Source organism: Penicillium hordei (assembly GCF_028827395.1).
Source record: "Penicillium hordei strain IBT 12815 chromosome Unknown utg000001l_segment0_segment0, whole genome shotgun sequence".
Lineage (NCBI taxonomy): Eukaryota > Fungi > Ascomycota > Eurotiomycetes > Eurotiales > Aspergillaceae > Penicillium > Penicillium hordei.
In genome coordinates this window covers 1,183,329-1,210,886 of record NW_026623142.1, presented here as the reverse complement: position 1 = coordinate 1,210,886, position 27,558 = coordinate 1,183,329, and the positions used below count along the sequence as shown (strand labels likewise).

General features: G+C 47.2%; 12 protein-coding genes across 12 annotated transcripts; 8 read left to right on the top strand and 4 right to left on the bottom strand.

Moving 5' to 3' along the window:
• Window positions 1–864: 864 nt before the first annotated feature.
• Window positions 865–1,540, top strand: N7537_000451 (uncharacterized protein; the record flags this gene model as incomplete). The annotated part of the gene is made up of 2 exons (XM_056891509.1): window positions 865–1,258; window positions 1,329–1,540. 2 exons carry the CDS (start codon window positions 865–867, stop codon window positions 1,538–1,540), a joined length of 606 nt encoding a protein of 201 aa, XP_056756504.1.
• Window positions 1,541–2,965: 1,425 nt separating this feature from the next.
• cat1 (catalase catB) lies at window positions 2,966–5,494 on the top strand (the record flags this gene model as incomplete). The annotated part of the gene is made up of 6 exons (XM_056891508.1): window positions 2,966–3,329; window positions 3,383–3,608; window positions 3,664–4,079; window positions 4,130–4,294; window positions 4,347–4,521; window positions 4,581–5,494. Exons 1-6 carry the CDS (start codon window positions 3,033–3,035, stop codon window positions 5,492–5,494), a joined length of 2,193 nt encoding a protein of 730 aa, XP_056756503.1. The 5' UTR covers window positions 2,966–3,032.
• Window positions 5,495–5,760: 266 nt separating this feature from the next.
• treA (alpha,alpha-trehalase treA) lies at window positions 5,761–9,137 on the bottom strand (the record flags this gene model as incomplete). The annotated part of the gene is made up of 4 exons (XM_056891507.1): window positions 5,761–6,969; window positions 7,020–7,307; window positions 7,359–9,074; window positions 9,126–9,137. 4 exons carry the CDS (start codon window positions 9,135–9,137, stop codon window positions 5,761–5,763), a joined length of 3,225 nt encoding a protein of 1,074 aa, XP_056756502.1.
• A 1,188-nt stretch (window positions 9,138–10,325) lies between these two features.
• Window positions 10,326–11,438, bottom strand: N7537_000448 (non-structural maintenance of chromosomes element 1 family protein; the record flags this gene model as incomplete). The annotated part of the gene is made up of 3 exons (XM_056891506.1): window positions 10,326–10,589; window positions 10,641–11,257; window positions 11,327–11,438. The coding sequence occupies 3 exons, from the start codon at window positions 11,436–11,438 to the stop codon at window positions 10,326–10,328; spliced, it is 993 nt and encodes a 330-aa protein (XP_056756501.1).
• A 1,851-nt stretch (window positions 11,439–13,289) lies between these two features.
• Window positions 13,290–14,210, top strand: N7537_000447 (pirin family protein; the record flags this gene model as incomplete). The annotated part of the gene is made up of 2 exons (XM_056891505.1): window positions 13,290–13,638; window positions 13,696–14,210. 2 exons carry the CDS (start codon window positions 13,290–13,292, stop codon window positions 14,208–14,210), a joined length of 864 nt encoding a protein of 287 aa, XP_056756500.1.
• Window positions 14,211–15,209: 999 nt separating this feature from the next.
• On the top strand, window positions 15,210–16,142 carry N7537_000446 (uncharacterized protein; the record flags this gene model as incomplete). The annotated part of the gene is given in 3 exon segments (XM_056891504.1): window positions 15,210–15,222; window positions 15,317–15,957; window positions 15,972–16,142. 3 exon segments carry the CDS (start codon window positions 15,210–15,212, stop codon window positions 16,140–16,142), a joined length of 825 nt encoding a protein of 274 aa, XP_056756499.1.
• Window positions 16,143–16,653: 511 nt separating this feature from the next.
• Window positions 16,654–17,345, bottom strand: N7537_000445 (zinc finger CCCH domain-containing RNA-binding protein; the record flags this gene model as incomplete). The annotated part of the gene is made up of 2 exons (XM_056891503.1): window positions 16,654–16,982; window positions 17,045–17,345. 2 exons carry the CDS (start codon window positions 17,343–17,345, stop codon window positions 16,654–16,656), a joined length of 630 nt encoding a protein of 209 aa, XP_056756498.1.
• Window positions 17,346–19,605: 2,260 nt separating this feature from the next.
• N7537_000444 (FAD-dependent oxidoreductase) lies at window positions 19,606–20,966 on the bottom strand (the record flags this gene model as incomplete). Its single annotated transcript, XM_056891502.1, has 2 exons — window positions 19,606–20,455; window positions 20,506–20,966. The coding sequence occupies 2 exons, from the start codon at window positions 20,964–20,966 to the stop codon at window positions 19,606–19,608; spliced, it is 1,311 nt and encodes a 436-aa protein (XP_056756497.1).
• Window positions 20,967–21,655: 689 nt separating this feature from the next.
• N7537_000443 (uncharacterized protein) lies at window positions 21,656–21,954 on the top strand (the record flags this gene model as incomplete). The annotated part of the gene is made up of 2 exons (XM_056891501.1): window positions 21,656–21,813; window positions 21,840–21,954. 2 exons carry the CDS (start codon window positions 21,656–21,658, stop codon window positions 21,952–21,954), a joined length of 273 nt encoding a protein of 90 aa, XP_056756496.1.
• A 155-nt stretch (window positions 21,955–22,109) lies between these two features.
• Window positions 22,110–23,018, top strand: N7537_000442 (SDR family oxidoreductase; the record flags this gene model as incomplete). Its single annotated transcript, XM_056891500.1, has 4 exons — window positions 22,110–22,146; window positions 22,201–22,514; window positions 22,562–22,932; window positions 22,982–23,018. The coding sequence occupies 4 exons, from the start codon at window positions 22,110–22,112 to the stop codon at window positions 23,016–23,018; spliced, it is 759 nt and encodes a 252-aa protein (XP_056756495.1).
• Window positions 23,019–23,829: 811 nt separating this feature from the next.
• On the top strand, window positions 23,830–24,687 carry nctB (negative cofactor 2 transcription regulator complex subunit NCB2). Its single transcript, XM_056891499.1, has 4 exons — window positions 23,830–23,902; window positions 23,964–23,990; window positions 24,114–24,373; window positions 24,442–24,687. Exons 1-4 carry the CDS (start codon window positions 23,881–23,883, stop codon window positions 24,559–24,561), a joined length of 429 nt encoding a protein of 142 aa, XP_056756494.1. The 5' UTR covers window positions 23,830–23,880; the 3' UTR covers window positions 24,562–24,687.
• Window positions 24,688–25,231: 544 nt separating this feature from the next.
• N7537_000440 (uncharacterized protein) lies at window positions 25,232–27,403 on the top strand (the record flags this gene model as incomplete). The annotated part of the gene is made up of 3 exons (XM_056891498.1): window positions 25,232–25,357; window positions 25,409–26,780; window positions 26,838–27,403. The coding sequence occupies 3 exons, from the start codon at window positions 25,232–25,234 to the stop codon at window positions 27,401–27,403; spliced, it is 2,064 nt and encodes a 687-aa protein (XP_056756493.1).
• Window positions 27,404–27,558: the final 155 nt, after the last annotated feature.

Genomic DNA, 27,558 nt, shown 5'->3' with positions numbered 1-27,558 from the left:
CATTGTGACCTTAAAAGACAGTGGCTGTGATCTTGAACTTTCATTAGACTATCCCTAATCGGATAGCCTTTGCCGTCTTCTTTGCGCCTGGTAGACATGACGCATGATTTTGAGGCCAAGGGATCCTCTAGAAAACGAGAGCAACCCAAACATCGTCAACACACTAACCATCACAGAATAGATGACCCTATGGGGCCTGTCTCTATTGGGTAAGGTCTATATTGAATTAAACAAATCAGGAGTGCTTACTGAGCCCGCTTTGTATTAGTCATTTTACACGTGACCAGACAGAGCATGCTCACTGATCCAGAGCCTGAGCGCCCTCATAAAGCGGCGGCAGCCCAGATAGGAAAGGCCACATCCTGTCTATATATAACGAACTACGGGGCACTTCAATTTACTATTCCGTGCCCCATACGGAGTACTCTCAAAAGCACCGAAGGATCAAAACTATTTGGAAAATCAATTTTCTGGAGCCTTGAGTTTGTTGGCCTCGGATCCACCACGTTAGACGTCATATTTCCCGTTCAAAATACTGGGATGTGAGCAACTTCTTGTCTACACCTGAGTGATCCTACAAAGTACAGGGGCTCCCCTCCTTTTCTGTGTAGTATACTTATAATTTAGAGTTTTGTATAATTTTGGCCTGCATCTTACACGCCAATGAGCAAAGACTCATTTGTGCTCTATGTACTTTGTATGTACTTTTAATATTATTTGTCTGACTCAGACTTCAAATAGTTGCGAGTAGTTATTTCAAATGTATTTCAAATCAACTTAGCGCTGACCGCTAGCCTTGGAGTCGACCCCCACTGTATACCCAAAACAACCCCTCGACAACAACCAACAAACAAAACGCCCAGCATGTCTACCCCAACTCCTCTAGTCTTGGAACTAGCAACTATTGAAGATCTCCCTGCCATTACAGAGCTATGGTTCACCGTATTCAACGACCCCGGCATGCGCCAACTAATCCCTGACACACCAGGGGCGCGTGATTGGTTCACCGCAGCCAATCGCACCGACATGCTCACAAAACCCTATCAGAAATACCTCAAAGTCATCGACCCCGACACAAAGGATGCACAGGGGCAGGCACGGATAGTCGCATATGCGAAATGGGACCTGGCCATGCCCGACGAGCGCGGGGCTCGGTTCCCGCCTTGGCACGGGGACATGCCTGGTCAGGATTGTGATGCTTTCTTTGGGGGGCTGGAGAAGAACCGTAGGCGTGTGATGGGTGATAAGAAGCATTACTGTAAGTCTGATTCTTCGACGGTTAAGCGCTACATGCTGTGTGACTGTACCTTTGTTGACGTTCCGCATAGACCTTGATATGCTCGGTACGCATCCCGACTACCGCTGTCGCGGGGCAGGCTCTATGCTTGTTCGCTGGGGTTGCGAAATTGCGGACCGTGAGGGTGTTGGGGCGTATATTGATGCTAGTAAGGCTGGTGTCCCGTTGTATGCGAAGCATGGGTTTATGGACCACAGTGACCCCGCTGTACTGAGTGAGGTTGCCCCGATGGCTCGAGGATAGATCTCTTATATATCATCGGTTGAGTAGTTATTCTCCGTATGATTAGTTCATCCATGCAAAAACTCTATCAAAAACTCTATCAATAGCTCTATCAAATTCAAAAACAAAGATATCTCGACCCTTCTCACGAGAATACTCCGTAGTCGCCGGCCGAAAGCTCTATCACATACATATCACATTAAAAATAGCTCTTTCAATAACTATTATGCCAAGTTCACAATTGCCAAGATCATAAAGGACCAATCTCGTGACTTTCTACGGCGGGTTAAGTGATTTTCCCCTCGCCAAGCATCTCAGCTTGTCACACCCCGCGAATCCAACAATAAGCGGGCACAAACGGGCACATGGGCATGTCTTTTGCTGCAGGACAAGACTGCCAATATCTAAAATTAACTAAAGTTACCCATCCATGTTATGCCACACCGCAGGCCGATGTAACATCCTGTCACCAAACGGCTCATCGCGGATGATCCCAACTAAGTTATGGGTGTCTAAAAATGGTAAGAGATGTGCGTTAACCAGGATTAGGTGCAGAAGCCGGTCTTGGTATTCTGAACTGCAGTTTGACCCCTGTCGATTCTCTAAGTCCCAATTTTGAGTGGAAATTTTGCAATTTTACAATGCTATTGTTTCCCGTATATCCGCCGATGCCTACTCTATACAGAGTACTCTCTGTTTCCAGTTGGGAGATTAATCCCAATATGAGACATGATGTTTTGGACGCTAGGGTGCAGATTGCAGATCTACGGAGTACAAAGGGTGTTTTTTTTTGTTTTGTTTTTGTTTTTGTTTTTTCTTTTTCCTCCAAAGTCCAAACAGACGCCAAGTGGCTTTCACTAGAATCTTAGCCAATTACCAAGCATCGCGGCCTCGACCCAACATTCCCCTACGCTTAATCACCGCCAAGACATCACCCCCTTCACTATCCCCCCCCTTCACTATGTACGGTTGAGACTCATCCGTTAATTCCGTGTCATATCCGAGGTTTTCAAGCTTACGTCTGCCAATCCTTTCTATCTTGATAGCCTGATGCCTATGGCCTATGGATCAACCAGTATTTCCAATTAAACGAGCTAACGGTCCATTCGGAGTAAAGTATATTATCTCTGCTCCTCTCCTTGGCTCGTGGAGACGGTCAACGCCTCTAGCTCAGCCCCACTATATCCAGCAGGCTCCTTCGATCTCGTCATGTTGGTCTCGGCCGACCATGCTGAAATAATCAATAGTCTCCTGGTTAGAGAATAATGGCCAGCCCATGTCTGATCAATAATAAGTACCTGAATCCTGCGTCATGGGATTTTCATGGAGCTTCCCATTGGCTCACTGCAAAGGTCGCACTAGGCAGTTTTAATTCTTTGTTTGGGGCTCGCATTTACCCCGAGGTATAAAGTGAGTCCAGGATCTTTCATCTTTTGTTTAAAGTTGGACTCGTTGGAAAACTCAATTGAGGTTTGAGCTTTCTATCAAACAGTTATAATATTTAACTGTCACAATGCATGTACTTGCCCTTGTTACGGGCCTTGTTGGCATTGCCAATGCTGCCTGTCCTTATATGACTGGCGAGGCCGGCGACAATCCTCACATCGAGCGCCGAGCTGATGGAGATGCTGCTGCCAATACTGAAGAATTTCTCTCCCAATTCTACCTCAAGGACCAAGATGTCTATCTGACTTCCGACGTTGGCGGTCCGATCGAGGACCAAAACAGTCTCAGCGCAGGAGAGCGTGGAGCAACCCTGCTCGAGGATTTCATTTTCCGTCAGAAGATCCAACGCTTCGATCATGAACGAGTATGTTTTCTACTTTTGAATTGATGTCCTAAAGCTCATATATGATTTTCAAGGTACCGGAACGCGCTGTTCACGCTCGAGGCGCCGGCGCCCACGGGACATTCACCTCCTACGGCGACTGGTCCAACATAACTGCCGCGTCTTTCCTTTCTGCCAAGGGCAAACAAACCCCCATGTTCACGCGCTTCTCTACTGTTGCTGGCAGCCGTGGAAGCGCCGATACCGCGCGAGACGTCCACGGCTTTGCGACTCGCTTCTATACCGATGAAGGAAACTTCGGTATGGCAGATCCCCTTTTTTTGCTAAACAAAGGACACAACTGAAATGAATCTAGATATCGTTGGAAACAACGTTCCCGTTTTCTTCATCCAGGATGCCATTCTCTTCCCAGATCTCATCCACGCCGTCAAGCCCCGGGGCGACAACGAGATCCCCCAGGCTGCCACTGCGCATGACTCGGCTTGGGACTTCTTCAGTCAGCAGCCTAGTTCACTGCACACCCTTCTTTGGGCAATGGCTGGCCACGGTATTCCTCGCTCGTTCCGTCATGTTGATGGATTCGGTGTGCACACCTTCCGTTTGGTCACTGACGACGGAAAGACCAAGCTTGTCAAGTTCCACTGGAAGGGACTGCAAGGCAAGGCTAGCTTTGTGTGGGAGGAAGCGCAGCAGACCGCTGGTAAAAATGCGGATTTCATGCGTCAGGATCTTTTCGAATCCATTGAAGCTGGACGTTTCCCCGAATGGGAGGTAAGTACTAACCCCAACATCCATCGCAATTCTTGCTAATTATCCTTTAGCTCGGTGTTCAAATCATGGAGGAAGAGGACCAGCTTCGATTTGGATTCGATCTTTTGGATCCTACCAAGATCGTCCCAGAGGAACTCGTTCCTGTCACAAAGCTGGGCAAGATGCAACTGAACCGAAACCCTATGAACTACTTCGCCGAAACCGAGCAAGCCATGGTACGTCTCGATCTATCCTCACCAACGAGTTAATCCTAATTTAAATTCTCAGTTCCAACCTGGCCACATCGTCCGCGGTGTCGACTTCACCGATGACCCCCTCCTCCAGGGCCGTCTCTTCTCCTACCTCGACACCCAACTCAACCGCCACGGCGGCCCCAACTTCGAACAGCTCCCCATCAACCGTCCCCGCGCACCAATCCACAACAACAACCGCGACGGAGCAGGTACGTACCCACAAGCCCAATCCCACTCTCAACCCCCCATTCTAACAAGACAACCCTAGGCCAAATGTTCATCCCCCTAAACCCCAACGCCTACTCTCCCAACACCGAAAACAAAGGCTCCCCAAAGCAAGCCAACCAAACCGTGGGCAAGGGCTTCTTCACAGCCCCCGATCGCGCAGCAAGCGGCAAGCTCCAACGCACCGTCAGCACAACCTTCGAAGACGTCTGGTCCCAACCGCGTCTATTCTGGAACTCCCTCGTAGCCGCCGAGCGCCAATTCATCGTCGACGCAATGCGCTTCGAGACCTCGAACGTGAAGAGCAGCGTCGTCCGCAACAACGTCATCATCCAACTAAACCGCATCAGCAACGATCTCGCCACTCGCGTCGCATCGGCAATTGGCATTGCCGCGCCGAAACCGGATGACACTTTCTACCACGATAACACGACCGCGCATATCGGCGCTTTCGGACAGAAGCTCGCTAAGCTCGATGGGTTGAAGGTTGGACTTCTTGCATCTGTGGATAAGCCTGCTTCTATTGCACAGGGCGCGAAGTTGCAGGCTGCTTTGTCTTCTTTCGGTGTTGATGTTGTTGTCGTTGCGGAGAGGATGGCGGATAATGTTAATCAGACGTATTCTGCTTCTGACGCTGTGCAGTTTGATGCTGTTGTTGTTGCGGATGGGGCGGAGGGTCTGTTTGGTTCCAAATCTTTCACTAGTGTGCCTAATAAGGCTTCCGGTGCGTCGACTTTGTATCCCGCTGGTCGGCCTTTGGATATTCTGCTTGATGCTTTCCGCTTTGGAAAGACTGTTGGTGCGCTTGGTAAGGGCTCTGATGCTCTGCAGTCTGGGCAAATTTCTTCGGATCGTGAGGGTGTGTACACTGGCAGCACCGTTGGGGATGCCTTTGCCAAGGATCTTGAGGAGGGACTTCGGACCTTCAAGTTCTTGGATCGGTTTGCGCTTGATTAGTGAGGGATTTCCGTTATGACTGTATGTATGGATATACCAATTTTAAATACCTGCGAATACTGTTCAACTTGTCTCGATCTACAATTTGAGCCTTTCCACTTTGGAGCACGTTTGATTTGTAAGTTTCTACCCAGTGCATTTGTATTGTGTTTGGATTGCTTGTAGAGAACCAAATCGAAAGGAATACTGTATTTACAAAAAAGTCCCTTCGTTAATTTCTTCGGAAATCCAGAGGAACTCCAGGGCATGTCAATCAGCCTCTAAAGTTAAAGCAGAAGCACTCGACGTCGACGCATAAAGGCATCCGTGCCTGATACGGCTGTTGCTGCGCGCACGTTCATCTTCTTATTGGCAGATTTGGGGCCTGAGGAAGCAGTGTGCGTCTTTCCTTGCCCGAGAATAGCCCATTCAGCAACAGTCGCACCAGTTCCATTCTTCGCCTCCACATCAACAGAGCCAAGCGCTTGGTTTCCCACAATAAGCAGAGACGCATAGCGCGCTGCGGGAACGGGATATGATAGAGTAACATTCGTTGTGTTTCCAGTAGGAATGGCAATGACATCGAGGTTGGTGGTCTCGGGATCATATGGATTCGATTGAATGATGTCTGAGAGGCTGTGGACAACTGTATAATCCGAGGTTTGGGCGGAAAGCGCCCTCGCAGGGTCTTCCAGGGTCTTGTTATGGAAGATAACTGTGGCATTGACCGGGGGTGCCTGCGCCCAATCAAAGTAGAATCCTGATACCATAGCACCGACCTCATCTTCGAATGAGACTGTCACGGAGTTTACCTCAGCTGCCAGCGAGGGCTGCCATTTTGTCGAGGCTGCGCCGTCTATTGCGGAAATAGGGAACTGGCCAGGTTCAAATGCATCCGAAGAGGAAACAGCCTGGCACTGTACGAGATTGCCCGCCACAGTGTTCTCTGATCCAATCTGTCGGTTAGGAATGACAACAGAGCCCTTGAGAGGGAGATGATAAATGGCGGCATCGACTTCTGGGCCAGAGTGAATCGTGATTGTTTTGTTGGCGAATCGCTGATCGGCAGTCTCTAGTGGGACAGTATCGGTGGAATGGCTGATGGCCGTGTGTGTGTAATTTGACCACGCCGATATGGGCCATCCCCGCCAGTAGAAGGTACGATACTTCAGGTATGGAATCTGGGGAGGCAAATTTGGATCCACATGGAGGATGTCATCTGCAACCAGCCGCAATCCAAGATAACCATATATCGCAACCTGATTGGAACCACCGTGACCAGTCAGGAATGGATACGCCGGGTGTGTGCCTCCATTGATAGTAGCGTTATCCACCATCTGCTCCGACATTTGGTAGAATGGCGCGCGGGTATAAGGCTTATATGAGTACTGCGCATATGTGTATGCTGAGCAGCCAGACGGTGACATTTCGTTTGCAACGACAGAAAAGATAGCCCAAGTCATGGCAGGACCATCAGCAGATTGTTTGGCTGCGTACTAGATATTGTTAATTTTGACTTCTTTTTGCCCCAGATCAGAATACTTACATAGTCCAGATCATTCAGCGAATTTTGGCTGGTGTAGTTGGCAGTATATCCCAGGGGATATGTGACCATAACTACATCAGCTTGTTTAACAACAGCGCTTCCATTCATGGTAGTGAACTCGAGAGTCACCTCGTTTTCACGAAGCACCAAGATATTGTCAGCCATTTCATCCCAGGTAGTATTTTCTTCAAGTCCAAATTGCTGACGGAAGACGTTGGCCTGTCGGAGGGTCTCGGCAATGAGTGGCATTGTGAAGCCACCCGCATCCACATGGTTGGCGTACTCATCCTACTTTGTGTTAGATTTGGATGCTGGAAAGAGATGGGGCGCCCAACTTACAGGGTCGGTCATGTTGGTCAATGTCCAGTGAGACCCGTTTCGAACCAGCAGGTCGGCATAGAGAGTAGCCGCCGAGTCGTAGATTGGGAAATGTTCTTCTTTGAATACCCTTGTATCACCACTTGTAACCCATTGGTTAACCAGAGAAATTCCGATGTCTCCGTTCAGGTGATACTGGTAGTCCCAGCACGCGCCGGTAGCCGTGCAGTTGCCAAAACGGCCACTAGTCCAAGGGAAGATTGCAGCCGACGGACTGAAATATGTCTGGTTCTTGGAGCCAGACAAAGCAGTCTGGATATTCTCCTGTGCTTGAGCATACTTGACCACACGGAAATTGGTGAACCGCTCGGACGCTTCTGGGTGAGAAGCAACAAGACCAGGTTGCATCCATACATCCGCATCCCAGAAGACTTGGCCACCATAGGAGTCAGAGGTTAAGCCACCAACGGAAATACTGTCCACATTTACCGGTGCTCCCGCAGCTTCCTTGACTGCGTTCTTGCCAGCAGTATTCTGTAGCAAGTAGTAAGTGCTGGTCACGGAGATTACTGCCAAATCGATGATGTGGCTATCTGCAGGCAATGTCCCGTTGGGGAACGCGTAGTGGTCAACCGAAGCGTCGGGCATAACATTTTCCCATTCCACGATATGGGATCGAAGAGACTGGGTGTAGCCATTGCTCATCGCGGCGGAGGCAGCCTTCTTGGCCGTTTGTTTGGGATCCACAAAGGCATCCGTAGAGGCTCCTCCGACATATTTGATGACGCGAACTAACTGACCAGGCTTGAACTTCACTTCCACGGCCTGTGCAATGGACGATTTGTTGGAGTGGACATATGGCTTGTTGGTCACAATCTTGCGCGAAGAAAGGTCCACATTTGGCGACCCAGTGAGGTTCGCGTACACATAAGCTGTAACATTAGCAATCCCATTCGGGCGGACTGCCGAGAAGATTGCACCATTGTCCTCTCCAGTCTCCACGAAGTCGGTGCGCACTGCAGAAGCTCCATCGATAACATTGACGATGGTTGCATTCGACTCCGTGGTCGGGATAATCTCCATCTCGACCACAGCCTGATTGACGTACAGCTTGTGGGCGAGAAGGCGATAGGTAATCTGGTAAGACCCCTTGTTACCTCGAGGCATCCATTTGTAAGACCAAACCAAGACACCTGCTTTGAAGTCGTATGTGGTTCGGAAATTGGAGATGGTCTCATTGTCGACCTTTGCATCCAAATAGGTATCATCACCAAGATCCAGGATAATTCCCGCCCAGTGAGGGATACCACTGATCACACTGTCATCTCCATACTGGGATAACCAGGGGAAGTTGCTGCCATTTGTGGTAGGCTGTGAGTCAAAGAACCCACTGATCGTTGCAAAGGTCTGGCGTCTAGAGAAAAGCGGCCAGCCGTTGGTGTCATCATCGTGGGTGTCAATCTCAAAGAAAGGACCAACGCTGGCAACATTGATACCCAGATATCCGTTCGCCACTGATCCTCGAGATTGAAAGCGACCCTGTTCCAAGTAGGTTGAGCTCAGAAGCCAGTTGTCTTCGTCCCAGGTTACACCATCAAAGCCAGTCTGGTACACATTGTTGCTGAAGTTGCCCGCCGAGGTAGAGCCTGTGTGTTCTCTGAAGCATCGTATGATACGACTGGCGGGAGAGCCGCTGACAAGATTTAGAAGTAGCGATAATACCGCGCAAGTGAAGAACTAAGCAAAGCGTTAGAGGATTGATAAGGACATACGGGGGTACAAACTCACTTTGAACTGCATATTGCAGTTTCACCACCTTGTCAACCAGGTCAGATTCTCGAATAAATCAAAATTAATTGAATAAGAAGAAGCTATCAGCACTATTTATGGGGTGAGGAGAGAGGAGAGTGGAGGAAGTAAGACGAGGGTGGAAAGAAAAGAGATTTAATAGCACTTGCCTAAATCAGCACGAAGTGAGAAGATCCAGGCACGTACCTACCTTATGTAGGCTTAAAATCACCCTTCTGAACGCATGGTGAAATGTGTAAAATGTGGGGAAATAAAGTCAAACTGGCCCATTCCAAGGTTGAGGCATCAGCCAAGAGAAATATTGTACGAGGGCTGGCTTCGGCTTCGCACTATGTTAAACAGCTTGTGACGGGACCGGGAAATGCGGGGCAACGACGAATGTTATGGTATTTTGTGTAGAACATTTTGGCTATTGGCTGTGAAGACCGAAAGTTTCCCTCGGCATCCTTCACGGCCAAGACCTACCCGGCATGGGATCGGGCCACCCCAGATCGTCGTCATCGACTGCAGGGAAGGTTTAGTGCGAGGGATTTTGTGGGGAAGTTGGGGGTTCCATTAGTAAATTGTCTGACAAATTAGTTAACTAGTTAGTTACCGTTTGGGGGTTATCATATTATATAAACATCAGATCAGGGACTTTATCGGAGGATCTCTCAACGTTAGTGTTCTTGAAGAGTCATCATGAAGGATGAATGTTCAAAGGGTCGAAGTTTGAGGTTGAAGATCGTGGAGAGGTGTGGGTGCCTCAGGTGTCTATATCAACAACCCATTTTAGTTTATGCCTTGGATATACCAGTAAGATACATTTCAATATGTTTAAGTTATTTGAATTTCTTTTCATAGGTCTCCTAAGATCATGTTTGTACACGGCCTTGTATCTTACAAAGCCCATGACCTTTCTCGTCTACATGATCTCCAGTATCTGCATTTTTGAAACAAAATAGGTTAAGCCTTGTCAAAGGGCTCAGGAATGGGGTCGAGAGACGAGATGAAATATTGCTTTGGGTATCACCTCAAGCAAGCTGACAGCAATCCTCGCTCGATATTTCCCCTATCATTCATTCATTCGTTACTATTCACATGGGCATGTCCACGTGCGAGCGCACATCCTAACTAACGCAGAGTTCAACAGACATGGCAAGGCTCAAGACAAGATTTATTTACCACATCAGTGGAAGTTCAATTTTGTTCTTGTTCTTCGTCATCGTTCTCGTCTGCGAAAATTTCACCAAGGGCACTAGGCGCAGCAGACGAAGACTGCCTTTGTGGGGCGGCGTTGCTTGATCGCGGGTTCGCGGTGAGCGCTCTTTCACCCACAAATTTATCGCCAGGCCACTCCTCTTTGCACACGGGGCATCTCTCTCCTTGCTGCATGCGGAAGAAGTTGCGCATGCAATGGTCATGAAGTCGACCTTTGCACTCGCGATTTTCACAGCGCTGGCCCTAGAGCATCTCGGTCAGGACTTTTACTAATGCGGGATTAAGCACACTTACCACAGTGATAATGTCTTTGCAAGCAGCACAAAATTTAATGCGCTCCACGACTCGGCCGTCCAAAGTCTCATCATTATACGTCAAGACCAACCAGCCCCGCAACTCCATCAGTGCTCGTGGTGTAAGGCTGAGGTAGCCCTTCGGGCTCTTCTGCAGCCATCCCTCTTCAATCAAATGAATTATCATGGTCTCTGCTTGGGTCATGCGCAATGACTGCACTGCTGCAGTTTGGGTCTGTGTTGAATCGTTGCTCGTGGATTGCCGTTCGCTAGACGGAACCTTATGGAGTTGGACAGCTTGCATCTGTGTAGCTGCCATTCCTTCACACAGTCGGGTATTATTTGTGGCAAACATGTAGTCAAGCAATCGCTTGAGAAACGCGATCTCGTCGGGAGAATAAGTGGTCGCGAGTTGTGTCAAAGGATCACTTGTAGTATTTACAAGCGCATACACTCGCTTTGGTGGTGTGGCGGGGGCATCTTGCTGGGTTGGTTCAAGGACTTGTGGCAGTGAGCTTCTGATTTCGAGGTCGAAGGGTGACACGGCGGTGTTAGCCGCCGATATAAAGTCTGAAAACCGGTCTTCCCCAACCTCATCAGGATCCACTGTTCGCCCCTCTGCTCGATCATTTCAACGTCAGCGGCTGCTGCTATTACTTACAAGGGGCTTAAACAGGAGTCAAGTACCAGATACTGTTAATATCGCAGCCAGGATGGGTTGCGCATCTTCAAAGGTCATAGACGAGCGTGCCATAAACGCCTGGAGAAAGGCACGATTGCTGTCGTTGTATTCGGGCATATTTTCAACGTTGGCTTTTGGTCGAAAGGTTTCAGAGTTTGTGATATCAGTCAGTTCGAGGTCCTTTATGCCAACAGAGCACTCGCTTTGACGCGATCAGACGCGCTCGCGTGGCTGTAGATGAAAGAAAGATAAGAAGGCCCGATAAGGATGCTTAGTAATTTTTGTTTCCTAAGGCATCTTCTTCTATCTTAGGAGGAAGAGAAAATTATGTAGGAAATATAGTTTCTATTGATAGACTGATTGATTTTTTATAGATCTAGGCAAAGGGTATCTGAACTCAGTTAGGAGGCTCTAAGCAAACAGGCATCAGACATCTCAGCAAGTACTTGATGTCTCGGGCATCCACCCGTGAACAGCCCTAGTGTCGTTCGACTTGACTAGCATATATAGCATGGTACAAGCATACCTTCCGATGGTGGAAACTCCTGTTACTTACTGCATATCTAGGTCTCATAATATGATTATACAAACCTGCAGACCAAAGTAGCTGAAACTGCACCACCAGCCGACTCTGACAGCAGGGGGATATGCCATTTCGAAGATTATACATACATAGACATAGACAAGTCTCTTGCACGCACAAATTATGATTCTTTTTTACAGCCTAAGAAGACAATTAAAAAGACATGACAAGGCCAAATTGTAGGTAGATTATTTGGCCAGTGATCTGGGGGCGTGCTTAGTCTGACTGGTCAAAAAATAAGATATGGGCGTTCAATCATGGATTTAATTCGTCGTCTACTGTCTTGCGCACACAGGATAAGTGACGAAATTTTCGTGAGAGATGAACCTATCCCATTGAAATCTTTATGGTTTGGTATGTAGGTGACCCCCTTGATGAGGCTCAATGAGCATATGTGCAGCCTCATTTATCTTTATCCACTTGGTCAATATTCAACAACTTTGGTGAAGACGAGTTGGACATGAAGAGCTTGAACGGAAATCTTTCCAATGTTTCTTTAGAAGGATTCAATCAAGAACATCATTCTCATACTCATTACTACCAATTTTGGCCCCCTAAATGCCAGGATGCTCTGTCCAATTAGCTATCTGCAGTAGAGAGATATGCATAGTACATATCAACTATGTAGGCTTGGCTAGAAAACATATACGCATGAGCCAATTGAGAAGGGATATTCCAGGCCGCTTTAGCTGGGTTTGTTCTCCTGGCTATCCTACATATACATCGGATTTTAGGCTGCGCGACATGGCCTTCCCTTTCCGCTTTAGTGCTCACCCCTTGCCGCTCTTTGGTCACTAGTTAAGACTGAGCAGCTCCTAAGTATTTTATAATCATCAAACGCTCACTGAGCATCACCTGATCATTATATAATCCGGATGTAGTGCCCAGGTGGACCTCCCAAGGTTACTAAGCATGATCAGAGCACTCTGATTTGCTCACTGAGGAGCCTAATGAATCTGGGATACGAACTGTAAACCATATGTTGATATAGGCTCTAATCTAGTCGATAGAGCTTAGCTTCCTACGCCCTTTTCTATTATATGCTAACGTAACTAAATCATTGTAGCCCTATAACTTTCGGCCAATCTGAACACGTTATTGTCTTGCTTCCCAAATTACCAAAATGTCCGATGTCAGCATCATGATTAGATGATCCACTACTCCGCTTTGGGGCTAGCGTCATTCTTATTGATGATGGATAATGCTTCCATAATCCCCCAAGATGAGATTTCCAAGGTTCTGGAGCTCTCTAGAGTACTTAATCGCAGCCTATATAAACCATTGGACCCTTGTTGAATTTTGCTCACTCTGTAGAAAATATATCTACTCGACAGCACTTCCATTACTCGCATATTATTTGACCCAAATCTCTTAAACTATTAACTATGCCAAACCCACTCGCCCACGCCAAGATTGTTCCCCGCCTCTCTGGCGAACGTGGATACGCCGAACATGGCGGCTGGCTCAAATCATTCCACACTTTCAGCTTTGCCAACTATTACGACCACCGATTCCAGAACTTTGGAAGTCTACGTGTTTTAAATGAGGACCGCGTCGCAGCACGAAATGGCTTCCCAACACATCCCCACCGTGACGCTGAGATTTTTAGCTATATCCTGAATGGCGAGCTCACGCACCGTGACAGCATGATTAAAAAGGGCGCGGAGGCCGAGCAAGGGAAACAATTCTACCGCATGCATCGGGGGGATGTGCAGTTCACCACTGGTGGAACAGGTAAACCTCTTGAGCTTCCATTTTAGCCGACTTAGAACCGAAGCTGACATGAGACAGGCATTGCGCACTCGGAGCAGAACGAATCCAATAAGTCGGTGCACTTCCTCCAGATCTGGGTGCTCCCCTGGAAGTATGGCCTCAAACCCCAGTACCATACAATGAATTTTAGCGAGGAAGCGAAGCGCAAAGCCTTCGTTCCTATTTTGTCGCCACTTGCTGCAGGCCCTGAAGCAACCCCGGCACAGGAAGAGTCCGCTGTTCCTAAGATTCCTGGCACCATCCCCATCCATGCTGACTTTGTCATGGGGGCTGGAATTATCGAGCCCGCTTCAACATTCAAGTGGACTGTTGGTGCTGGTGAAGCTGTTGAGTCTAAGAAAAAGCGAAATGTTTACGTTCACCTACCTATGACCAAGCAGGGCAAGTCCAGGATCATGCTTGATGGTCGGAAGGATGCTGTGCTCGAAGAAGGCGATGGTGCTTTTATCACGATGGTTAATGCCGGCGATGCCCTCCTTGTAGAGAGTGTTGGTGAGGTTGAGGCTGAAGTTATTGTACTGGACAGCAATTGAGCCCAAATTCTTGCGAAAATAGATTAGCCTGCCTAAATTGATGAATTATGTACATTAGCAATATAGAAATTGATAATATGTGCCTTTGTTAGGATCCATAACCATTCAGTGTAGTTCATGTAACCCTCTGTATCGTGATGATTCCAAAGCGTAACACTATGAATGGAACTACTTACCTTCTTAAGTACCCCCTTGCTGTTGATGTTGCTCTCTATCAAGTGTGTTATCAACAAACCCGTGGCTTGTTGAATTGAGATATAGAAGGGGACCAATATCGTCCGCTTTGCTAAGCCAGGCTGAATGACAGTATCAATTATCTCCGAAAGTTGTTGTAATTGGAGTTCCTCAGTCGAGAATGTATTCTAAGGTGTGACAATATAGATATATAGAGTCAAGTCACTTTATCGGAAGCGTAATTTTGGTAGTACGTGTAAATAATTATTTATTTGACATTCTAGTGAGTCTAAGGTATTTCTTTCCCTACAAAGTACTATCTTACTAAAAATCAGGCGAAATGAACTCTATGTTGATATACAGCAACCTCAAAATTCGCATTTACTATGGTATTTTAGGTGTACGTTTTAACTAGGAATTACGTTACCCTTGAGTGCACTGAGTGATCACCTTATACTGTGAAATAATGAGCAGGACTCTGAGCGCCCTCATAAAGCGGCGGCACCCCGATCGGGAAATTCGCATCCGCAGCCTAAAATCTGATACGTACTACTACATATGTATACCCTGAAGGCCTTGCATTCTCAATCGTAAAACCTAAAATCCTAATCATTTCTCAATTTTGTCGGAAGAACAGAGAAAATGGTTATGTTATCAACCGCGTTATGTATTCTCTCAATACTTCACATACAATCGCTTTATCGACCATTCTACCAACTGGCAACCATTATGTTACGTCCGAACCACCGCAAACCACTCCAGAAACGAAGTTGCAACGTCGTGATGCTTCCAAAACTACAGGCATAATCTTAAGTGACACTCCAAATGCATGCGGATGGTATGACACCTATATAGACCCCGGTAAGTAGTCTTTCCAAGAACGCCCGATCCCTCTCTTTAATTCAACGAGCTAACTTCGACCTGTCATCTAGATGATCCCAAGACATTCGCGTGCTACTATGACTACGGCTGTGTTTACCATGTGTCAAACACCGCTTTCTCCGGCCTGGTAGGATGTTGCTCAAGCAATACCTGTGGGTTTGAGAGCGTGTGTTACAATGCCGCCCAGGGCACTGCGACGCCCTCATTGACTTTAGGCAGCACAGCCTCTTTCCTTTTCTGCACAGATCCTATACTACCATCATGTGCGACGTACACATGGCCAGGTGCTGACCTGACCGATTATGTGTGTGATACCTCAACCTTTGTGTCAAACGTATACATTGCGGGAGCATGGGGAGAAGCTGAAGACGGGACAATACTTCTGGCAACTCAGTTTATAACTATGGTAGATAACGATGTCATGAGCATGCACTCCTCTTCATACGACGCATCAACCTCTGTTCCAAAGCCAACCCATCAAGCGACTCCCACGACCATTACACAGCAAACCGCATCTAGCTCTGGCAGTTCCGGCTCGTCGACCTCTGCTGGTACAATTGCGGGTAGTGTTGTTGGGGGTGTTGCAGGTGCCGGTATGATCGGAGCTGATGTTATCTTCCTACTTTGGAAGAGGAGGAAGTCACACCAGCAAGATGGATTGAATGAACAAGGGAATATCCAATACGAGTCTGTTCCGAAAACCAGTCCGATCACGTTGGGAAGGGAATGCAACAACCTGTAGAAGTTGAGGCAAATGACCCTGTCCACAAGAATGCAGAGGCCCCGCGAAGCATCCCTCACAATGTGTCGCAGGAAGCTGGTCCCAATGCCTTCATTGCCGAGCTACCGGTACCGGATGATGGAAAGCACTATTGAGTGTGATAAAGCGGTGTTGCAAAAACAGATCTGTCGGGTATGTACGATCCATAAAATATTATTCGATGCTTGGGAGACAATGTACTCTTATCTGTGTGGTTTTGTTGGATTATTGGTAATTGGTAATGAGAGAATTACAATTTTCTAACAGTGACTTGTGAATACAAAGTGCTAGAGAGAGAAGTTTTAATCCTGTGACGTTTAATCAATTTCCTTGACCTATATCACATGCTGGGTGCTGGTCAAGTAGGATTAGGCTTCAACTACGCGTAGGGAATTACTGAGCAAGATTTGTACATGCAGCCTAGCTGTGAGTTGTATTGATCGCACAAGTCTGATATCATGAAACGCAAATGCCAATCAGCAAAAGAAAAGACAGACCGAAACCCCATGCCCTAGATGCGCCGCTGCGCAAAGGAAAAAGGAATCGAACCACCGACTGATATCGCCGAACGCCAAAGGATCGAATGTAGTGAAACAACAATGAGAAAAGTCAAGAGCCGTAGTCCACCTAGTATCGTCGCCGGGCGGGCTCGGGGCTAGGGCTGCGGCTGGCACTACGAGGATCCCTGCCGCGCTCCTTCAGCCACTTCTTGGTGCTCAATCGGAGCTCACGATCTAGCTCAGGCGAAGGATCTTTGCGGTGAATGAAATTGCAGAAGCCCCCTCGTACACATCCTTCACCGCTATTGAGTCGACAACAGGCTTCTCGGAAATCCGTGACGGGTGATAACTCGCAGTATATGGGTCGCGCTGCGTACCAACGGGAGTTTAGTGCGTCACATGCTGCCTGCGCATCTTCCTCGTATTTGAATCGGCCGTAGACGTTACCAATGAGATCTATTGTCGCGAGACCAGATATCAGTAGAGAATCGGACATTTCACACAAAACATTTACTTACGGTCGTTGTTGTTGTCGCAGATTACCAACTCTTCGAGTTCGCCGTACTTGCACAGCTCACACCATACGTCCTCGTAAAAGGCGTCGAAGTGGTTCTGCATCTGGCTGGGGTTCATCTTGTTCTTGGGGTCGTAGGCCGGGTTTTGGTACATGTTCGGCATGAGAATGGTTTGGGAATACGAAGGCTTGACATGCTTGCGAGAGCAGCGGTCGCCGTGTCGGCATGCGCCAATTTTGTAGTAGAACGAACAATTGACCTTGTCCTGTTCGGTACCGAAGATGGATGCAAGGTAGTTGGCCATGGTTGATTGCTGTCAAGCTCTGGTATTGGGTGAGGAGGATTTTAGGGAGATGAAATGAGAGCCTTAGGTGGCAGAAGAAGCAGATACAAATGAAACGAGGGCGAAGTTGCTTTGAAAGCTGGGTGATATCGGATCCCTGAAGTTTCTGGAGAGCTTGAGTGGCGTGAATACTGGATGACTAAACCTGGGGAGCTGTGCGGGTGGTCGGATTAACTATATTCCGAGGGGTGGTAAAGTAGAACGTGGATTTGGTGAGGATCTTCTATATATACATCTGAACACTCCTTTTTCACAGCTACCTTCTATATTTCACACCTGACATAGGCAAAACATCTAAAAAAAATTCACATACAAAAAGTCTTTGAAAAAAGAGTGCAAAACTCATTAAAAAGAGGTTGTTTAAGGAAGCTTACTTAGGAACAGTTAGAGCGGCACCCGCCCGCAGGTCCAGACTTAGACATGTCTTTTTCTGTACCTATGTAAGTAGGTACCTAACTAGCTATATGGCTTCCTCCCGACACTGATGACTGAGTTAGTATGGTCGACAGTGTTTGCGTTCATGGCCCTTGCTAGCGCCGGGTGCAGAACCAGGGCGAAATTGATTTGAGGCGGAAGCGAGTTGACAATCTTCGATTTGATCTCATTCCTAAGCTAGGCAATGTAGACTAAACATTTACAATTATGAGTTACATTGGAGGTAGTAAGGCTCATTATTTTGAATCTGTCGAATGAGCCAATAACAAAGGGCGAAAGAAAGGAGGAAAGGTGAACACAGAGTATAAACAAGTCGAGTTTATCAATCTAATTAAATAATAAGGTAAAATAATTTTGTGATCGAAGGGAGGGAGGAAGGTAGATCAGTCGTAGTACCAGACGAAGACACTATCGTCTTTAATAGTACAGTTGATAAGAAGTCTATGTAGTCGAAGTTATAAAGCATTTCAATCTGTCTATAGAACACATTTTATTAAAACCGATACCTTCAATTCTCTAAGATCCTACGTAGACTTGCCCAACAGAATTATGAGCCAATTCCAAGATGAAGAGTGACCATTATAACAAAAAGGTCGAGTCTAAATAAAGGTACAGATCAAAAGAAATAAGACGGGAAGGAAGAAAAGAAATTTGAAGAAAAGTGAGATAACTTGGGGTGAATTTCTGATAGAACCTATGATTGTGTTCCGGATCTTCCTCTAGGCTCCCCTAGGCGCATCCTAGTCTGATGGGTTGGTGTGTATCAACATCGGCTGGACGTTGTAGCTGTAATTAATATCTAGGCTAGTTGGCACTGTCAAATGATAGGTTTCTGGTTGAGTCCAGGCCCCAGTGGGTGGCTGCAGGGTTCAACTAACGTTCAAAACAGCGGGTGGTTGCAGCGGTTGTAGGGTCTCTCTGGTGTTCAAACTGGTTCTGGTGGTCTCGCTACGTTTGACATTAAGGTAAATATGCTATCTGCCCTCACATCCAGTGGCAATGCACTTCAATGGGTGTTGGCATGCCGCTCTCCTTCGGTGCAGGGCTCATCGTAATGGCAAAATGACTGTTGCTGTACAGCGGAATAGCCTTACTTTTTGCATTAGGGTGGCTTCAACATTCAGATCATCTAGCCAACTCTCAAGCCGCATGACTTGACTTCCACGCCTGCTAATAATATCACCATGTATTTAGCTTCAACGGTTGACTTTGCAGTGGTGGTTTGACAAGTTGCTTTTCATACGACAGGTGCATCAGTAACAAAAGAAGACATCCAATTCTCTGGTCCCATCCACGCCCCTGTACGCAGCATCCACAGGCCCCAAAGCCCCTTATTTATTTCGGACCCGCGCGTGACCGTAAAGTGGGGAATTGGGATTCGTGAGGATTTGGGCGAGTACGCTTCATAGGAATGCATTATTCCTAACACGACAAGCAGAGAAATAGGAATCCAGATAGTGAAATACGATCTGGTCCACTAAGGATGAGGTAGATTAACGTGTCTATCATAGAAGGGAGGAAGGTAGATGAATTTGCCCAGTCGTAGTACTAGAAAAACAAGTTGGGCTCTTCGACAGTGAGGTTGATAAAGAGGTATTCGAATTGGAAGTCGGAAGATGATCGGTCTTTTTTAATGACGATGGGGTGGGCTTTCGAAAGTCGGTATGTGCGCACTCAGAAGGAAAGATGTTAGAGAACTATGTAGCTACGATTTTATTTTGCTAGTGATCTTGGGGAAAGTACGTCTAGAGGGACATCCGGAGCTCTTTCCTACTATACGTAACACTCACAGCTTAGAACTAGGGCTTTTATCCTGAACGGCCAAGCCGCTCACATCTACTGAAAGCTTTTGCTTTTTGATCATCTCAGCAACGACCTTTCCAGTTCCCAAACACAGCGAGATTCCCCACGCTCCATGCCCAGCGGCTATGAAGACTCCTCCCTTAGGGTTTGCTTTCACTCCTCCCAGAGAGTAATCTCCAACTCTTCCAATTGTGGGAACACCAGTATCTCCCACCGGACGAAAGCACAGCCCTTCACGGATAATCTCTAAGTCGTCTGTGTTCGCCGTCTCGTCGGTAGCCTCCTTTGTGTCCTTGGGAAGATCTCCCATTAAACGAACTGCCACATCTTTGAGTTTTTGCATCTCGGAAAGATCAAAAAGTTGGCTGGTATCCCCGGCGCAAGAGGGAAGCTTCATCGTGGGGTTGTTGAGACCTGCGATATAAATCTCTCCGCCTTCCCTAAGAAAGATCTCGGGACTAAACCCGCACGACGGAGGGTGTGTAGTGAATACAGCATGGCTGATTCCGCGGTAAAGATTCCTCTCGTGTTCCATTCTATACCGAGGGGATCGAACGACCAGTGAATAGCCAGCCAAAGGTGATATATCGAATGATACCTGAGAGGAGGGGAACAGATTTCTGAAAACCTGTGGTGTCCACGGTCCCATACTCAGAACAAGGTTCGTACACGGAATGATTGATTCCTTCTTAGAATCCAAAAACACAATTTTGATGTCAGTGATCGTACCGTTCTCATCCTTGACCAATGCGTTGGCTTGGGCTGGATTATGAAGCTTAATGCCTCGGGAGATAGCACCGTCGATGAGAAATTTGCTCAACCGCAATGGATCTCTGGACACATTTAGCAAATCATTCACGAACTGCTTCATTTTGGCACTCACGCTTGAGCCACTGTTTCGCCCTCGCTAATTTTCTCCAGGATTCCTTCTTTCTGCATCGTCAACCACTCCGGAAAGTCAACCGGAGTGATATCCTCGGATCCAGCCGCGGTCTCTGCTCTACTGGTGCCCGTTCGCAACCAATCGTCACCGCGGGGACCGCCTCGCTTACGTTGAGCAACGGTATCCAAGTTGAATGCTGTTCCTTTCATGAATCCCCACTTTTTGTCTCCGCCCTGTGCTGCGGCGAGCTCATGGTGCAAGTCGAAGGACATAGCACCAAGAGGGGCAAGAGATGGCTCGAACCAATCTCTGGCTAAGAAACCGGCGGCATATCCCGAGGCTGCAGTGAAAAGCTCTGAGGATTGTTCAACGATGTGGATATCGCCTTCTGGTTGGTTCGCAGAAAGGTAGTATCCAATAGAGGCTCCGATGATGCCTCCTCCGAGGATAACAGTCGACATACTGGCTGTTGTGGATGCAGAATTAAAACACCTTACCAATTGTCGAAATGAAATCTTGGTCGCAATTTTTGCTTGTAGATCGGACTTTTCGAGCTTGTATTCCTCGGCAATCTATGATTTTGCTATCCGGTTTCCTTTTGCGCCGGCCCGGGAATACGTACAAGTGGTGCAATGGAATAGCGGGGAGGAATTCCATGACTTGACATATTAGATAATGATACGCGACACCCAACCTTGGAAACATTGAATACATCTGTACTATGGAGTAGGGGAAGAGCTCATCGCAAAACTTGACTCTTTTGGACGATTGTTGAAGTGTTTCTTATGAAAAATGGATCTCTCGGATCACTTCTCTGCAATTGACAACGGCTTTGTCTTCCATTCGGTTCACTGTACGATGTACGGGTTCACGATGTATTTTATATATACTATGTATATTCCAAATCCATCTGATAACCTCTCAAAATTACCTTCCCTAAATTAAAGTTATTTCTTAACCTTAGTTCTCTCCAGAGCCAAAATCATACAGTCCGAGAGCAATTCATTGGGGAAACTAACTGTCCATGGACAATACCTTCAATCTCTTATATATATATATAAAATTTAAACAATTACTTGGGCTATGGCTCACATTTTATTATGGGTTCTATTCCATATATACAGTACTTCGTATAATAAAGGGTGTACACATGACGTCAACCCTACAGGGAAACCTTCAGGGGCTGAGATTAATAAGCCCCGCACTAGACCTTTCGCGGCACTCTGCCACCGTCCACAGGTCTTCATATTATTATTTTTTGTCGTTATTGATATTCAGCATTAAAGACGTCTACAAAATAAATTTGAAGTAAGTTATAGTAACTGACTATCCAGAATTTCTCAATGCTTGAGTTACTGGCTTTATAGAGCTGTTCAGTCATATTTGTTCACCCATGGATGTACCCGAGACAGCTCGAGCATGTTCATGGAACAAACCCCAACCCAATGAGCCTGTCAGCACACAAAGCAATGTCAAAGCCTACTTTCATACATTCTCCTTGCTACTATAAACTCGAAGTCGGCATCCTCTCTAGCTTTTATTTCTCGCGGTGTTGATTTTCTAAGAAACTTCATACCACTAACACCACTATAGCATTCATCAAAATGGCCAAGACGATTATTGTCACGGGAGCTTCAAGAGGTACCGCCCATCAAGTTTCGTGCATAGTCATTATACTAACATCAACCCCTTTAGGTATCGGTCTTGCTGTGGCCAAGTATCTGCTCACGGTACCTCAATCCCACAATGTTGTGGTGGTAGCCCGCAGCGTTGAACCCCTCCAAAAGCTCAAGGAGCAATACGGCAAACAGGTGGCAGTCCTGAATGGCGATCTGTCAGACTTTTCTCTTGCCCAACAGGCCGTCGACACGGCGATCAAAACCTTCGGTCAACTTGATGGAATGGTCCTTAACCATGGCTTGCTGGGCCAGATCGGCAAAATCTCCGACGCTGATCCGCAGCAGTGGAAGGAAGGCTTTGATATCAACTTTATCAGCTTAGTTGCTTTTGTACGGTACCTTCATCAAATCTACAATGCACTACTAACCTATTTTAGGCCAAAGCGGCTCTCCCCGCTCTCCGTGAGTCCAAAGGAAAAATCATCTTCACGTCTTCAGGTGCAGCAGTCACCGGTTACCGTGGCTGGGCTCTCTATGCTGCCACCAAAGCCGCCATGAACAACTTTGCCATGAGCCTGGGTGCCGAAGAACCCGACGTCATCTCTGTGTCTATCAGACCCGGTATGGTTGACACCGAGATGCAGCGTGCTCTGCGGGAGGACCATGCCACAACATTGGACGCCGAAATGCATTCCAAGTTCACTGGAGTCCACAAGGACGGCAAGCTCCTCAAGCCTGAGCAGCCCGGCCATGTCATGGCTAAGCTGGTGCTCGATGCACCGAAGGAAATCAGCGGTCATTTCTATTCGTATGTGGTATCCCACACAGATTACGCGAGAAATACTAATAATTGGCAGATGGAACGACAAGGAGCTCGCGGTTTTCCAGGAATAAGAATATCATTGATAGCTAGTATAAAGTTTTTGTTCATATCTGTAATCTTTTATAGCAAGTCAGTAACGATCGCCATAGAATATTGTGCAAGATTTGAAGCAATGATTGTTTACAAGTCAGTCGAAAGATGAAAAGCAATACATTTTATAAGCATTAGGCGCAGTGCACCTTCATGTTTAGCATGGAATGTAAAGGTATACATCATGTAATTGGAACTGAAAATATAGCAAAAATTTCTGCGCATACCTTTTAAATACAGATGTAAAAGATTTCCTGTTCTCCCAGCTGCGTTCCGTGAATGTAATCCAAACAGAAACGAGTTCCACGCTTCCACGCTACAATAACGAGATTGATTTCCTGTAAAATTCTTCAATAAAGTTAGCAACAGCTTCAAACAAATGAAGTGAGATGCAAATAGGCAAAAATTGATAAGAGTTCAGATAGTCCGTTTGGCTAGGACAGGTAAGGTCACCATGGAATGTATGATAGGGGCGACAAGCAAAGTTCATCATGTAGAGATTGGAAAGAAAGGACTCGCGCAAGAAAAGCTTACCATTAGTGTTCGGCCTTGGAAAGAGTCAATCTTATTTGAAGGACTCTTTCCAAGGTAGTTGGAGGAGAGTGAAGACTGATGAAGAAGGAGTAAAATGAAAAAAAATTCGTCGCAATTTATGTGATCTTAAAGCGGTAGTATTCTGCCGGCAAGAAATTGTACTTAACTCCGTCGCGCGCCTGCGATGGGCCTTGAAACTTCGAGCCCCACGTAAAAGATCAAAGAAATCAAAGCATCCCTTTTTACGCCTTTCCCTTAAGATCTAGCACTTGTGCTTTATTCGTCTGTCACCATATCACCTGATTCGCTATGTCCGACCGAGAATTTAACTGTAAGTGATCTCTAGATCTTTGCCCGCCTACGCGCAACCCTGCTGACATGTACGTGAATAGCAAACGATGACCTATCGCTGCCTAAAGGTACGGTGCAATACCCCTCATGAATGTGTATGGCTCTTTGTGAGCTTTCTTTGAGCTTTACCATATATGCACTTGTGGCTTTACCTACGTGTTTGCTAGCATTTGCTAACTTATCTGTGACAGCGACGGTCCAGAAGATTATTACCGAGATTCTACCACCTAGCTCCGGCCAAACCTTCTCCAAGGATGCGCGCGACTTGCTTATGGAATGCTGTGTTGAATTCATCACCCTGATTTCCTCCGAAGCGAACGATATCAGCGAGAAGGAGGCCAAGAAGACCATCGCTTGTGAACATGTGGAGAAAGCATTACGGGATCTCGGCTTCAGTGACTACATCGCCGATGTACTCGCTGTTGCCGAAGATCACAAGCAGCAGTTGAAGGTATGTGAATAATATGGTTAGAATTGCGACACCTCAGAGCGCAGGCTGACCTCTGATCTTCATTATAGTCACGAGAGAAGAAGCAGAGCAAAATGGAGCAAAGTGGTCTGACAGAGGAGGAGCTTCTAAGGCAACAACAGGAGCTATTCCGATCAGCGACTGACAAATACCATGCGGTCCCAGAATAGAATCACCTAAGACTCGTGCTGGTCATAGAGTGGAAAGGATGATGGCGTTTTGTGTGTTCCACCGGATATGTGGGTCTGGAGTTTTTTTTTTTTGAATGGTTTCTGATTTTTTCCTTCCTCTGATTTGAAATGGTAGGCTGTGGGTAGGATATACTCTAATGATGCGAAATCGCACAATGCATTAGTCAATTGCATATGATTTGAATGTTTAACGGACATGGTCCAACTCTCTAGAATGCCCAATGGCATATACAACGTATATTCAATAAACACGAGTGTGTCGACCATTATGATGTTTGGAGGATGTCCATGGGTCATGTTCTGGCTAAGCTCATAGATAAATCCTACTTAGGTGGCTCTGTGTATATGTTGTAGTGTACTGTGCAATATAATCTACGTACTGGCGTATAGTTATATCATAATCAAACCTATAATTTCGATCTGATTTGAATATATTTCAATTATTCTTCAATCCTAGATGCAAGATATCTGTTAATCACCTCTAGACATAAACTAAATATTCAAATTGATAAGTTTGATTGTGTAAATTGAAGTTTGTTGTTGTCACCTTACAAACTCAACCGTCCAAATGTTCGGAGACATTATTCCCCGTCCAACACCCACTCCACTGCACGTGATTTTCGATCTGCTCAAACCACGCTAAGCCATAATGGGAAGAAAGCGCAACCAACGCAAATCGAGCCACCGCGGAGCTCCCACGCGCAGTCATCACTCGTCGAAACGCTCTTTACAGCCACTGATAACGATGCCTCCCTTCAAGGATGAGCATATTTTGGTAGGTTTTGTTCTTCATATTTTCTTGTTCAAAATTAACTAAGTCATCTAGCTAATTGCGCCGGGCTCGCAAATGACCTTGGCGCAGCTCGGCCTGCCCGAAACATTCACGCCCGCGCGATTTCGGTTCCCAACCCGCATGTTCCCTGCTGAGAAGAAGGGGGAATATGAGCCTTACCGTGTTCATGAGAGACGCCAAGAGGTCAAGGTCGACAATGGCACAGATGCCCCAAAACCGGACGTGGAGATGAAGGACGCTGAGCCCGCCGCGGCCGATGGTACCGCAGCCACAGAGACCACTGTCAAGACCGGCGAAAATACCCAGGATAATGACGAGTCAGCCAAGACTATCGAAGAGGTCTTCTACGAGGAGGACCCGGCATCCGACGAAGGGGCAATCTATCCGATCGAGAACGGGCGCATCGTCGACTGGCCGTGTTTCTTCGCCCTCCTCACTCACATTCACAATACCCTGAGCCCACCTTTCCACACCCCTATTCTGCTTATTGGTCAGCCTGTCTGGTCTGCACGCGATCGCGAAGCAATTACTCAATTCGTCTTTGAGAAATTCAAGGCACCTGCTTTTAGTCTTATGGACTCTGCTCTTGCGGCTTGCTATGGCTATGGTACAGCTACGGCCACTATTGTCGATGTCGGAAAGGGCAAGGTCGATGTCACTGCTGTGACTGACTTCGCAGTCAACGAACACGGCAGAGGAATCGCACTAGAGGGATGTGGTGGAGATGCTATGACCGATCGTCTTGTTGAGCTGCTAGGACCTAAGGGATTTACCAGAGAGATGTGCGAACAGCTCAAGCGAAGCAATATTACTGAGATTTTGCCCTCAGGAACCCCACTGCCTGGGTCTTCTGCTACTGCGCGCCAGGGCGCCAACCCTGCTACTGCTGTCTCGACAGGCGGATCGGATGGAGACGAGTCTGCTCCACGTGGTCCAGGAGACGGCACTCAGACAGGAATTGAGGGGGACAATGGTGACGAAGAAGAGGGTGTTCTCGATGTCGCAGCGATTGTCAGCGGCAACCCTACTGAATACCTTGCCAATGTCGAGAAGGAAAAGGCAACCACCAAGAAAGGCGCAGTTGACCCCAAGGGAGCCCGTCTGCCTAACTCGAAGAAAGAGAAGGCATCCTTCCAGTTTGAAGAGTTTGTTCAGCTGGAAGAAGAGAAGGCAGCAGCCCACGGTGCTCGACAGTACATTCGTCATACTCGGGATATTGAAGTCAGTGTTGAGCGTTTCCTTTTGACTTCGCCACGCTCGACAGTCGGAAACCGCTTGACTAGTGGTATCCTCGAAGACATTGCGACGCAGATCCACCACACCATTCTTGCCGTCCCAGATGCTACAAAACGAAGCGAGCTTTGGGACTCTTTAATTATTGTTGGGTGTGGAAGTAAGGTCAAGGGTATGTTTAATCATTTTATTATTTACAGTTTAGGTCTTCCCGTTAACATTATGACAGGTTTCACCCAAGCTTTGCTGGCTGTCATCACGCAAAAGTTCATTCTTTCTCCATCAGGCACCATCTTCACGTCTGAAATTCCTTCGAACTTCACCACCCCCCTTCCAACCGGTGCCAACACACCAGCTCCTATGGGTCAACCCGGCCCGATGTACCACCCCGCGGCACCTGGAGTGAACCCTCTCCTTGTGGCTGCTACTCACAACAATCCCGGTATACCTGGCACGCCCTCCGTGGATCCCAGCATGCTATCACACTACCGCTCAACCGGCCACTCACAAACTCCAACCTCGGTCAAGACTCTGAAGCTTCCTGAGTATTTCCCAGACTTCAAGGACCACGGCAACAGCAACGCTCCCGGCGCTAGCAGTGGCAGTGCTGGGGGTAACCCAGGCGCGCCCGGCACATCCCAAGGTGGCCATGGAATGGAAGAGGCCGTTTTCCTTGGCGCTCAGATGGCTGCCAAGGTTTTCTTTGTCGTTGATCAGGGTCTCAGCAAGGGTTACATGAGTCGGGTTGAGTACAACGAGAGCGGGCCGTCTGCAATCCACGAATACATCCTGTAATACTTGCAGACTCGGTGATTTAATATTCGTACTGGTTTGTCACACATTTCTTCGCCCTTCTCTTTGGTGAAATTTGCTGGTTTTTCTCCGAAATATCTCTTTCTTGTTTTATGTACGCTATGATCCTAGGTAGAAAAGCGATCTCAGGATGCAGG